Source organism: Phasianus colchicus, chromosome 5 (genome assembly GCF_987193195.1).
Source record: "Phasianus colchicus chromosome 5, bPhaCol1.hap1.1, whole genome shotgun sequence".
In the NCBI taxonomy this organism is placed as follows: Eukaryota; Metazoa; Chordata; class Aves; order Galliformes; family Phasianidae; genus Phasianus; species Phasianus colchicus.
Window position 1 is genome coordinate 18,734,427 of NC_143440.1, and position 13,433 is coordinate 18,747,859.

At 42.2% G+C, this 13,433-nt stretch overlaps 1 protein-coding gene across 6 annotated transcripts in view; it reads left to right on the forward strand.

The window, feature by feature from the left end:
* The window catches only part of ANO1 (anoctamin 1), a 78,195-nt gene that overhangs the window by 40,251 nt on the left and 24,511 nt on the right, over positions 1 to 13,433 (forward strand). For 4 of the 6 annotated variants that reach the window (XM_031593305.2, XM_090140744.1, XM_031593304.2 and 1 more), the window contains 8 exons: positions 731 to 829; positions 1,927 to 2,078; positions 3,169 to 3,223; positions 4,794 to 4,845; positions 7,402 to 7,467; positions 7,966 to 8,021; positions 9,647 to 9,688; positions 13,053 to 13,117. In XM_031593305.2, coding sequence (XP_031449165.1) covers positions 731 to 829; positions 1,927 to 2,078; positions 3,169 to 3,223; positions 4,794 to 4,845; positions 7,402 to 7,467; positions 7,966 to 8,021; positions 9,647 to 9,688; positions 13,053 to 13,117 — 587 coding nt within the window. The remainder of the gene's footprint in view (positions 1 to 730; positions 830 to 1,926; positions 2,079 to 3,168; positions 3,224 to 4,793; positions 4,846 to 7,401; positions 7,468 to 7,965; positions 8,022 to 9,646; positions 9,689 to 13,052; positions 13,118 to 13,433) is intronic. The other 2 variants (XM_031593308.2, XM_090140743.1) reach the window with 1 other exon arrangement.

Here is a 13,433-nt window from a genome sequence, read left to right on the forward strand (position 1 = left end):
AAATAAACCTGCCACCCCTAATTCACAAATTACAGGTGAGGCTGATGGTACAGTGTGAGAAATCTTCCAATTCTCTGTGCCTGTGTGAAAATATGAATTGCTTTGTGTCAGGTTGTTGTAGCGAGTAGTTTTGTTCACTTGTTCATTAAGTCACTAAAATACTCTTCAAGGAAGTAAATTCAAGGATGGCTTGGAAATGATGGCTGGTTGGAAGGCTGGTGGTTAGTTATGTCCTCTGGGTAGTGGGTTTCTGGAAGGCAGGTTGGGAAAGGTCACTGCCCCTTCATGCTGCTGCTGTGACCCTGTGGGTTCCAAGCAGCTCTTGTGAGGCAGCAAGAACTCCCCTCAGCTCCACTCCTTACAATGCGTGGCATTTGGCCCTGTGCCTGTGAATGAAATTTACCTGGCTTAGCCTATATTTGTGTCCGTAGCCATTAGCTTTTATTTCCCAAACAGTTTTTATCTTTTTATCTGTTTAACTAATGGTGATTGTTCTGGAAGACAATAGCATTTCTGAGTCACGTTTTATATCAGTTCAGCACAGAGAGGTACCCAGTGATTGTCCTGTTGTTAGAAACTGGTCAGCTCAAACAAATGAGCTGATAGTGTTGGCTGTAATGGGCATTTCTTTAAATGTGAATGAAACACAAGGGGGAAAATACTTAATTTCCTCTCACCAGTAACCTTTTCTCTTGCTTTTTTTTTTTTAATTATTTTTATTTTTTTTAAGACTAAGATCCATGGGGTTGGATTTGTAAAAATCCACGCACCATGGAATGTGTTGTGTCGAGAGGCAGAGTTTCTTAAGCTCAAGATGCCAACAAAAAAGGTAAGCCCAATTTTCCTGTTTTTTCTTTTTTTCTTGGTGTTTTGTTCCCCCTCCCACCTTGGAAGGCATTGTTTAAACACGTTCTCATTGCGCACCTTTCAAATATACTTTTATTCCCATAAGTATTTATAAAATAGTGAACTAACCTGCACGGCCTGGCAAGGAGGACGGTGTCCCCCTGGCACTTAGCAAGAAAAGTAGGAGGGTCACAAAATTTCTTGCTTGGGACAACAGAAAGAACAAGTGGAAGCAGGGATGGAAATCATGAACTTGTGGCTCCTGCAGTTCTCTGTGTGCAGTACGAGTGATTTTATGCAGTGTCTTACCCTCCCAGTATGTTTTAAAGGAGGTTGCAGTTGATAATGAAATGTAGTTGTACGTTTTGGTGGTTTCTTTCTCACCCAAAAGGTTGGACTGCTTAAAAATGAATGTACTACTTTGCACACTGTAGCCTCACTGGGTTTAGATGGCTACTTACATACATCATCAGTCATGCTTGCAGGAGTTGGGACTACTCTACCACAAAATAAATTACCTCTCAGAATATTTGAAATGTCATTAAAGATGCGACGGTGTATTTTCACCGTGAGCTAAATTCTAAGTCATCTGTGATAGATCACTACCTGCTCAGTGAGAGTAGCTTAAAGATGGATTAATATTTAAACATGCTAAGTGCATGTCCCAGACTGCGGAGGGAAGTCTGTAATGGAGAAAGAGACAATCTCAAAGCTTAGCATCATTTATTACAAAACTAAAGCTACACCTTTCGTTTGGATTTTATATCAATCCCCATTATTGCCTCACTTACTGCCGATTTCAGTCAAAAGCGTAATTAGATAAAAAGAGAACTGCAGTAGAATAGTGGCTTTAATGTTATGGAATTAAAATATCTTCAATAATCTTTGATTACATGGAAGAGGAGAAAATCCTGAAAGCTGCAGGATATTCAGAGAAAAGCCCCTGGTGCTACAGGGTGAGGTGACCACTTCCGTCCCTTACTTCTTTGTCCTGTTGCACCGAGGAAATTGTGCCTGTGAGTGCATCTCTGTGAACCAGAAAATGATGAAGTTTTACTGTTCTTCTGTTCTCCCCCTCAGATGTATCAAATCAATCAGACCCATGGCCTTCTGAAAAAGATCAACTCAGTAATTCAGAAGATAACGGAGCCCATCCAGCCCAAGGTGGCTGAGCACAAACCGCAGACGGTGAAGCGCCTTTCCTACCCCTTTTCCAGGGAGAAGCAGCACTTGTAAGTGACCACAGTGTCAGCAGGCCTGGGCTGCTCTGGTAGTGGCTGAAAAGAAAATGAATGTGAAACAAAAATTATAATGTCATTTACAACAGTCTTTTCCCATGTAAAATGAAAATGCTCAGTAAGATTCTTCAGGCAGAGTTGTGGATTGATAATGACAAAGATAGTTCCAATCATGCAGTATAGGCAGCTCACATGTACTGCAAAGCAGGTCTTGTCTCGTAAGTGATACGAAGCCAGTGGACTGGTAAGAGTAGCTACAGACGTGGGTGGAGGAAAAAAATCATAAGGTGGGGCCTAGCCAGAGTTTCATTTGCCTTGGATTGCTTTGCTGCTGCTCTTCCTTGGCCAGCATCCCAGAGGCAAAGCTTTGAAGAGTGTATTTACGTGCGTGCCAGCTGGAACAAATACCAGTCCTAGGGAAGGATTTCTTCGCTCTAGATACGGACTTTTTTTTTATTTTTATTTTTTTTAATAAAGGGATGTGGAACACTAATGGAGCTGTGTATTGGATTCACGTGCCTGGTAGTGGGGCCAGTCAATGTATGTGATGTTTGATGTGTTCTTAGACTTGCAGCTATTATACTTATACATGTACTGCATGTAGGATGCTCCTGCAGCAAAGGAAACTGATAGCTCAGAGAAAGCCCAGAAGGTGCTCCTTAGCTTGTGTTTGAAATGCCTCATGATACTTGCAGAGGTGGCTGCCTTCAGTGAGACCATCGTAGGCGTTCGCTGAATGAGGGAAGCCAGAGTGCTCTTACAGGTTTTGCGGGTGTGGCCCAAATACAAAGATTATTAGGAGAAAGAAACCTAAGGCCTGTAGCAGGCAGGAATTCAATTAGATGAGCGCCAACAGCCTCTTTTGTGTGGAAAAAGCTATAAATACATAAAGCATGTCTTTAAAATGCAAGAGTTGGGCTTTCTTTTTAATGAGATTTCCACAAGCTACCCTTTAATGTTAGCTATGAGAGAACCCCAGGAGAAAAAAAAATACTGAAGGGGTCAACCAGAGCAGGAAATTACTGTTTTTTTTTGTTTTTGTTATTTTTTTAACATAATGGGCTTCCTTCTCATCTTTTAACAGATTTGATTTGTCTGACAGAGATTCCTTCTTTGACAGCAAAACAAGAAGCACTATAGTAAGTACTGTATATAAATAATTTATGGTGGGTAGTGCCTTCATGCTGGTGTTAATAGCCTCTTTGCTGGCTTTAGGGCAAAGCCTATTGCAAGTTTGTCCCTTTGTACCTAAGGCCAGAGATCACCTGTGACATTAATTATTTATCCAATAAATGTTTCCAGCTTTAGCTTGTATGATAACTTGTGTTTGATGCTAACAGATTGCTGTCTTTTGGACAATGATTTGGATCTTCTTTTTGGTTCATGATGTAAGTGAAACATGATTTCTTAGTAGGCACATCACCAGGAGGGAATTTAGGTTCTGTGTTGTGCCTACCTGTCCTAAAGTATACATTGTTCTATTGCAACTCTGCAGCTCCCTTACAGAAGTGAAGCCTAAAGCAGGAATAAGATATCGCAGACTACATTTGAGTAATATCTTGTGACTCAGAACGTGAAATAGAAAAGGGAGAAAGTCTTCCTCTATAGTCAGATATTAAAGGGATATTAAAAGTAAAGCCTACACAGCATCCAGGGCTGTGCTAAGCAGCAGTTGCTGCAACAGTTCTGCAAAGCATGGTCTGATTTCTTGCCTACCTTCCCTAAGGCCTCTAAAGAACACCAGGCATATAGCAGTAATGCTGATTCTGTGTTGCTTCATTTGAAATCTCTGCAAATAACCTGGCAATAAAAGGTAGATTGAGCAGTGCCCGGCATCATCTTATCCTGCATGCATTTGTCTTTGTATTCTTGTTACTTAAAGTTCTCTCCTGCCTTTCCCATATGTATTTTTAAACCACAGTGCAAATATTGACCCTCCCACCTACAGCAAAATGAACAGGAATCCAGTCACTCCCTGTGAGACTTTGGTGAACAGAAAAAGCTGAAGAGCTTGAACTTACTAAAAAACAAAACAAAACAAAAAATCAAATTATGTAACTAGCCATCTCTCTGTGACAGCTCTTTAACCTGTGGGGGCTGGTGGGCGATGCTGGGCAGAGGGGCAGCTTCAGGTGTCCCCCGTGACCTGGCAGGCAGCAATTGTGCTGCTTGCCCCTGCAGAGCTGCCAATGGTTATGTGCAAAAATGCAGGCTGACCTCCCCTGCCACCCTGACTCCACGCCAGTGTGGAAAGGTTATTTGACAATAAATGAGAACAAATCGTAGAACAAATATGTCTGTTTTGCCACCAGGCTCTGAAACGTTAAGGTCAAACTGTTTTTTTTACCTGTTTTCGGATAGCTGCCACACGTGTGCAAACTCGTGGGGCTGGAGGCAGCAATGTCTGCAGGGCACTGCAGAGCATGGGCAGCAAGGAGGGGTGGCCTGACAGGAGGGAGATGTAATCCTGTCCCCCTCAAATAAGCAGCAGTAACTGGCCAGCGGGCTCAGCCTTCCTCTCTTGTATTATTAACTGTGTAAGGAAGCCTTGAAACTCTGATGTGCTGAGCATGACAATTTTTATTAACGAATAATGACTTCACCAGTGTCTTGGTTCTGCCAATACTTGTATCTGAGCTGTTCACAGAAAGACTGTGTTTTTTGCTGGCAGTATCCCAAGTAAGCATTTCTTTTCTTTTACTTCTACAGGTTTATGAAATTCTGAAAAGAACAACATGTACCAAAGCAAAATATAGCATGGGTAAGGAACTTTATTGAGGTTTAAGATCAATATTGTTTTCAGATATTGAAAATAATGGCAAGCTGTAACTGGCTGTGGAGTTTTGGTTTTTGCCCTGCTCTCTGATTTGATGTATGTGGATGTAAGTGTTTCATTTGGAAATATAATTACTGTAGCTATTTGGATTTTTTTTCAAATGTGAATCTATAGATTCAACTATGAATGAGACGTGAGGCATGCAGGCCCTTCGTATGTTAGTTATGACCTTTATGGCATGGCTGGAAGGTGATCTAGAGCCAGGGATGATACAAGTTTTGCAGTGGTTCAGTTTATCACTCATGATAGTGGATGAGAGCATTACCATGCAGTTCCATAACTGCCCTGAAACCTATGGGCCACTGCATTCCCTTTGCAAGGACTTGAGTGGAATGGTGACTGCCCAAATCGCTGTTACAAGTGGAAGTGAGTTTAACCTGAGCCCAGCCCTTCCTTTGGCCCTCATGGCAGATGTGGGTAAAGCTCATGCTGCCACAGCCAATGGTTTTTAGGATTTCACCTAAATCTGGTGTTCTTAAGAAATAAATTTCTAATGTGAGTAAATATGAATTCAAACACTGTGAGGCAGAAGTGGTAGATAGCTGTCTGGAGGATCAAAGGTAACAATGGTAAACCAAATTATATAAGATGGAAGGCTCTCTTATTTTTTTTCTCTCATATCCTGTCATCTTAGCAGATGACACATAGAAACATACTTTGATGAAGAAAAAATGCATGAACGTGGGAGAAGGTATTTGATAACTGTTGAAGTCTGTTATAGCATTTATTTACCTACAAGCAGCTAAGTAAAACAATGGGAACTTGAATTACAGGTAGTTCTGTTCAATATTGACCCATCAGCTGCTTAGAAATCCATCAAGTAATAAAGAACAATTATATGAGAAACAATTACCATGCTTGGATTTTTCTGTTGAAGTAACAACGTACAATGTATAATTGTTGAGTCCTTGTATACACTGAATTTTCTTGGGGTTCAGCCAATATTAACAGAAGTTCTATTTCCCTGTAGCATGGGAAATCCAAATTAATCTCTAACTTTCAGGACCCTTTTTTGAGTCTGATGCCAGATCATTTTCACTGGAAGTTATGTATGTGCACTCTAGAAGGGAGAGGACCATGTAGTTTGAGTTCTTGCCTTAGAGTTGGCTGCTCACTTGATTATTTTTTATTTTTTTATTTTTTTATTTAATCTAAAAATCGGGAACTGGTTAGAGATTAGCTGAATAGGGCAGAGGCTAAAGGAAGGTAAAGTATTAGGATTCCTGGATTGTTCTTCTTCAATAGACTGGCAAGGTCACAAAGTATACCCAATAAAAATGTCATTAGGCCTGCACATCCGAGGATATAACCAGCATAACTCAATCAGGTTCTTTGTGTTACAGCGCTGGAATGCTGGGTTACAACCCAGCAAAGGTTGCAAATGGTTTTGAGCAAACACAGATAATGCTGTAACACTTTTGTCCAGCTGGAAAAGGGCAGCAGCGCAGCGAACACTGCAAGTCTTTGTTATTCATTTTGCAAATTTGTGAAAATGTGAACCCATCGTAACTGTTAAATGCTGGTATGTGGAAAGGTATTATGTAGCTCTTTGGTAGCACTGCCCTAAAAGGATAATTTATCTGATGCCTAGTTGTTTGTGCTAAAAGTATGGAAACATTTGCAGACAACTTATTGCACTGCATAATTTTAAATATGACTTGGAAAATAATGATACTACAGGATACTGAATGCTCCTGGAGCAGTTTCTCCAGCTAGTGCTATTGTATTATTGAACTTGAAAAATTCTTACTTTAAGAACAATCAAAAACAGCTCCTGAACCTGCAGTGATTGCTTCCTGGTTCATGCTCGATGTCCCACACTGGGTAGCAATGAGTGGATGGTCAGCAGGGAGCATGCTATAGCACATAATTTTTCCTCTCCGTTTTTTTGGGGTTTTTTTTTTGTTTTTTTAAATTTTTGAGTTCTTTTGAATTCTCCACAGCGCCATAGGTTTTTTTGTTTAGCCTTGCACAGGGAACTGCTTGGCTTTGCACTGACTGACCCAAAGTAGTTGTGGTTCCACAGCCAAGACCAGTTGGTTGAATCACCAGCCGTAACTTCATGAATAACATGGCACGCTCAGATATGGGCACCCCTCCATCACTGGCAGCAGCTGTATGAATGGCAGCAGGGTGTGAGAGGCTGCGCGCATTCTCAAGGGCCATGGTTTGGCCAAGTGTCCTGTGGGAGGGAGCACCATGGAATCATAAAGGCTGGAAAGATCACTAAGATCACCTAGTCCAACCATTATCCCATACCTGTGACCACTCTACACCATGTCCCTCAATGGACGTGCCCTTCTGCCCTGTGCTCGCGCCTTCCCCACATCGGCCTCGCTGCGCTCACCAGGGCAGCCTGGTGAGGGAGCGGTAGCGCACCGAGAGGGAAGAACCTGCCCCTTGTGCCCCATGCATTTTGTAGATGAAGCATTAACTGCTTTCAGGCTCATGCATCTAACTAATAAACGGATGTGTAAACAGGGAAAGGAGAGGGAAGAAAGAAGGAAACTGCCCTTTTAAATAAAAGACGAAAATGTGGTAAATATGGTAAGTATTACGCCAAGGTCTTTGCAAAGGCTTTCCCTACAATTTCTCTAATCAGTCTGAAATCTAAATTCAAAGCTCTGTGTGTATGGTGAGTGTGTATGCGTGTTCCCTTATACCATCAATTGCAACCATATTCTTTTTGTGATCAAACCTTCTGCTACATGCTTTCAAATCTGCAGGCTTGCCCTTAAATCAAACTGACTTTTCAGAAAATGTAATTTATTATAATGACTAATTTTAAGTCATTGGCTTCTAATTCTTGATTCTCAAATATATATGACTTCTTCTTGCTCTCTGCAGTTTTCCATTTCATAAAATGAGTCATGTTTAATAACCTATGTGATTAAAAATGAAAGCACGTGGAAAAGAATGAGATGGCAGAAAAATCATTAGCTGACCAAATGGCTGTTATTTTGAGGGAAACCTCCAGGAAGCATGATGAAGTGGGACTGTCTAGCCTCAAAATTGTAAATAACTGTTATGTCTTTATTTTTCAAGGGATCACCAGCCTGCTTGCCAATGGAGTTTACAGTGCTGCATATCCTTTGCATGATGTAAGTGATCTTGGAATGTATTTTCCATGTCTGTCTGACGCCAAGCAGTTTTTAATATGTAATGCATTAATGGCATCTTCCCAAACGTTGGTGCTCGGGAACACAACTTCCGGCTTGCTTGTGTGATGACTGTAGTCATTTCTGCAGGCTGTTTCCATCACTGTGCTCACTATTAATGAATTTCCCCCCTCTGTCCAATCTCTGATAATCCTAAGTGATGTCTTTCATGAGATGTTAAAGTGTGTTAAGCCATAATGTTCACTGGGATAGAGAGGATTAGGGGAAGGTGGGGAATTTGGGTGGTGCCCATGAATGAGCTGGGGATCCTCATACTGTCGAGGTGAGTGATGTCAAACCTAAACGTGCTGGGAAGAGCCCAATGGATGGCAGTCAAAGTGGTGAAGGAACTGGAGCACCTCTTCTTTGAGAAGAGGTTGAGAGAGCTAAGAATGCTCAGCCTGGAGCAGAGGGGGCTCGAGGGACCTCATAAACGTGTAAAAATTCCCAGAGGAAGGGTGCATAGATGATGGAGCCAGGCTCTGCTCAGTATTGCCCAATGGGCACAAACTCGAGCACAGGAGGTTCTCTCTGACCATCAGACAGCTCTTCTGTATTGGGTGTATGATGGCATAGGTTTCTCAGAGAGGTTACAGACTCTCCTGAGATATCTTCAGAAACTGCATGGACGTAGTCCTGAGCACTCTGCTCTGGGTATCCCTGCTGGACCAGATGGATGCAGAGGTCCCCTCTAACCCAACCATTCTGTGATTCTGTGAGGCAGAGGCACACAGCAACTAGGTGCTGGTGACACTTTCCCTTGGAAGTTCATGGCATGGCTAGAACTGTCAAACAGGCCTAGCGGATGTCAAGAGGACGTTACAGAAATACTGCTCATGATGTGCTGGCTGCATAAGTGTCCAAAGAGTGCCAAGCCCAGTGCAGGCTGCCCCATGGGGAACGTGTGAATGAAGCATGCTGTCTTAGTTTTCTGTCCTGTTTGCTGTGTCTTCAGTGTTTTATCTCCGGGTAACAGCAATCACAACAGGCTCGTTGCCTGACCGATACTTATCGTGAACATCAGGCACTCGTAAGCTACAGTGATATCACTCAGAAATCCAGAACAGTTAAATAAACTTTTCTGCATGTACTGGCCCCACTTCTTTAGATAACTGCTGATAAGCGCTCTGTTTTAAGTAATTTATTTATTGTCTTCATTTACTCCTTTACCATACTTAAAAATAGCTCCACAGATCTAATCAGCCCTGAATGTTTGGAGACTTTGGATACAGGTCAGCTCTCTCAGCTGCTCCTTCCTCTGTCAAGTGGCCTGAGGTGAACCCCAAACACCATGGAAATACCGCATCCTTTCCCTTGACATTTTTAGGCCACCTTTATCACTTATTCATTTCTTTTTCCCCAGTGATGGACACCATTACTCTTTCTTAATGTGCCCGATGACAAGAGACAAAGTGTGCTATCACAAATGAACTCCTAAAATGCAGCATTATTTTACAGATTGCTTTTCTGGTTTTGATGCATTAAGCAAGAGGGAACCATGGGTGTGCAGAAGGCATAGCAGCTCTGGGAGTGACTCACTGAATGACATGAGTTTTCTTTCTTTAAAGGGCGACTATGAAGGTGAAAACGTCGAACCCAATGACAGAAAAGTAAGTGGACGTAAGGGGGTTAAGACACTTACGAAAGTCCCAGCCTGAAGTTACCTGCTGAAATCTGGGCATTACCAAGATTTCACACACCATATCACAAAAATGTTATGCAGTAGAAGTATGTGAATACTTTCTAACATTTCAGTTTGCCTTCATGTGGAGCTCGGTATGGCTACGTATGAAATGCCAGCTTAGTAACAGTGCACTTCTTACCACATTAGCAAGTACTGAGAGGATTCAGACGCAACACCTAAAGTTAGGGTGCTGTAACTTCAGGTCTGCACCAGTGAGAATATGCTCAGCTGTCTTCAGATATCCATACCCAGCACAAACCCTGCTTTGTGCCACAGCCAACCATGCAAAATGCGTTGCAGTCTCTGTGGATTAATGTGATGCTACTCTGGAGCTTGGGGTTAGAATCAGACCCAAAAGGTGGGCATGTCAGCTAATATGAAGGATAAAGACTGGCTTGTTCAACATAAGCACTCAGTTTTTATTTCCATTTAAGCTTTAATGTGAAGCACATCCAGAGGTGGTCCTATGGGTGTATACTGATTACTATATCATTTTCTGCATAAGTCTGCAGTTTAAATTGTTTTTAGTGTATGTATACTGAAAAAAATAATCTGTTTAGTAATCATTCTGAGGGAATACTTCTCATCAGAAAATGCAAATTTCCCTACATTTTGCAGAAATGTCTGTTTCTTAAATTTGGAGTGGAATTTCTGCACACTGGTGACCATGCTCCTTTGGAGTACATTAGCTCACTGTCAGTGTGTCACAAGAGAGCTTAGGCCTGCTCCTGAACTCTCTGCTTCATGAGGGGAGTTAATGAATTTGATTGCAACGTACCTTGGGCTCCTAGACTACCAGCACCTGCCTTTGCCTTCCAACTTGTTTCACAGTCATGTTTCCATGAGGAAAAGCATGGTTCAGCTGAGGGAAGGGAGATTTAGGTTGGACGTCAGGGGGAAATTCTTTACGGAGAGAGTGGTGAGGTCCTGGAACAGGCTGCCCAGGGAGGTTGTGGATGCCCCGTCCCTGGAGGTGTTCAAGGCCAGATTGGATGGGGCCCTCGGCAGTCTGGTCTAGCATTAGGTGGGATGGTTGGTGGCCCTGCATGTGGCAGGGGGGTTGGAGATTCATGATCCTTGAGGTCCCTTCCAACCCTGGCAATTCTGTGATTCTGTGATTCTGTTCAGGGTGTAGGAGAAGTGGGTTCAAACCCTCAATGTTGGCCTTATGAAAATAGGTGTCCAAAAGTAGAGGTTTGCTGGGCCTAACATGCAAATGAGTCATCAGGAGACAGCTATTGTTGATTTCCAACCCCTTCTCCTCCCCACTGATTTGTGTTAAAAATACCACATGCTTATCATTTCATCATTGAGCAATACAACCCTCAAAAATGATGAAACATGGATGAAAGTCCATGTTTTGTAAATCAGCTGGATTACCGTCTTTACTACTAGCCTCACAAATGCACTTATTTCACAAGTTCGCTGTCTGTTTTGAAATGTTTACCTTGGCTTTTGGCTTTTAGTTCCTTCAAATAATCTCTTGGTGTGCTTTGGCACATCTCTTCTGGTTTCTTGAAACTTTCTTTAATCTAATCCAGTGCTAGGCCAGGCTGTGCCTTTTTTACAACAAAATTAAATTTGAGACATAGAAATGAAGTAAATATTTAGGGATAGCTCACTGATCTTCTATAATCATGTCTTTGAAGCTGTGCTTTGAATATCAAGCTGATAAATGTCAAGATAAATGAGATAATTCATTTGTACTTTAACTGCAAACTTGGTTTGAAGCGCCATACAAAAGTGAAAAATGGCACTGATGCAAAATCTCCTTCATTTAGTGTTTCCTGATAGGCTTGGCCAGATTAGCTTACTGAGGAATCATCTCATTTCCAGCACTAACTTATCTTATTAAAAGGAAATTAAAAAAAATGAAGTTTCAGCTAGTACGCATGAATGTTGAATTGTCCGAATCATTGCATGTTTCCCAAGCGCAGGCAGCAGAGCTGAGACTTTTGGAAAAACGGTTGAAAGAAACCTGCAGTAGAATAAAAGTCACATGTGCAAGAATGCTGATGTATAATAAAAACCTGCCTTTCATGTTTTCTGCCCTTATGGTTTTAAGGAAACTAGTAAAGATGAATTATTTTCAGGAAAGAGGGGAAAATCCATAGTCCACTTTTATTTTTGACATCACATTTCCATGGAAGGAAAGTCGTATTTTTGAGTCATTCAAAAGCACAATGGAGCAGTTCAACTTGGAAGGTCTGACCAATGATTTGGCAGGAGAATTGCTAATTGCTCCAGAAATCCTGTTGGCCCTGCAGTATGATGCTTGAGGTAGGGCAGTCTGTGGGCAGTGGCTGGAGTGCCCAGCCTGCTTTGCTTCAGGGAGCATGGCTGCATGTGCCAAGCTTCTCCTGCCACAGGCATAGAGTCTATAGACTTGAGCATCCTGCTTGGGCTGCTCCCCTAGGAAGTGGTCTCAGAAATGATCAACAGAGTATCTCCTTGAAATATTACTTATTTGTTCAGAAATGTATTCCCTATCTCTGGGTTAACTGAGTTAAACCAAGGAGACAAGCTGAAAAGGAAGGCAGGAATTCTAAAGCATGTGTAGACAGGCTGGTTCCCTCATCCGAGGAGAAACAATGGTGATGGTACAGGTAGCCACTGAGAACAGTTCTTTTTATCCAGTGTTTATTAGACACATTGATTTCTTATTCAATCTGTTAGCTGAACTAAAAATTAGAGAAGCACTGTTGATATATTTTACAAAGTAAAAGAGAAGTTGAAGGTCTCAGAGGAGCCTGTTTTTATGAGAGATTCAATTTTATAAATCATTAATAGGGATCATTGTTCTTCTTGGCCTGTATCCTAACCAAAAGGATGAGTGGAAATCAGCACGTACTTGTAGTTTAAAGCTGAGCATCTCCTAAATGTGGGCTTCAAGGCAGCTCTGCACAGCTCTTCTTGATGAACACTGAACGTTTGTGCAGTGGAAACAAACCCACTTATGCTTGTTTTCTCTGTGTTGTTAACTCAGAGCATGTTCATCTTTCCTATGTGTTCTGCTAAATTCCTTCTGTGGGTCATAAAATCAGGACTGCTCTCCCCATCTCTGCTGTAGTTATCCATCAATCCCATTGCTGAAGAGCCTTTTAATGTACTAGAATTCATCACTGCATTATAGCATGCCAGATCATCAAATTTGCTTTTAATACTTAATGCAAACCATGTATATTGGCAGATCTGAGTTATGTGTTGAAACCACAAAGCATGAGCACTGCAAAGGAGAAATCTGTCTTGCGTGTTGGGATTCAGCTTTCATCTTCCTTTCTCTTTTACAGCTCCTATGTGAGGAGTGGGCAAGCTATGGAGTCTTCTATAAGTACCAGCCCATTGATCTGGTGAGGTGAGAGCCAACCCTGAGGGCACATTCTTGCACTGCAGCCATGCCTGCCATGGCCCTGCAGTGGTCTGCCATGGTCCTGTGGAGCCACCCCATAATGCTCCCAAGCACAGGCAACTGTGCATGTTTGCATCTCTGTGCCAAGCAGGAGTTCCACATATACATCTCCAGCCAGCACGGTGGAAGCCAGGGGAGCTAGGGTGGGCAGGGAGGAGGTTTGTGTGGGGTTTCAGTGCTTTCTGTGTGTTTCACTCACTCTTGGTAAGAGCAGAGACTCTCTGGAGTAACTTTGTTACAGAAAATGAGGGGCTTTGGTAAG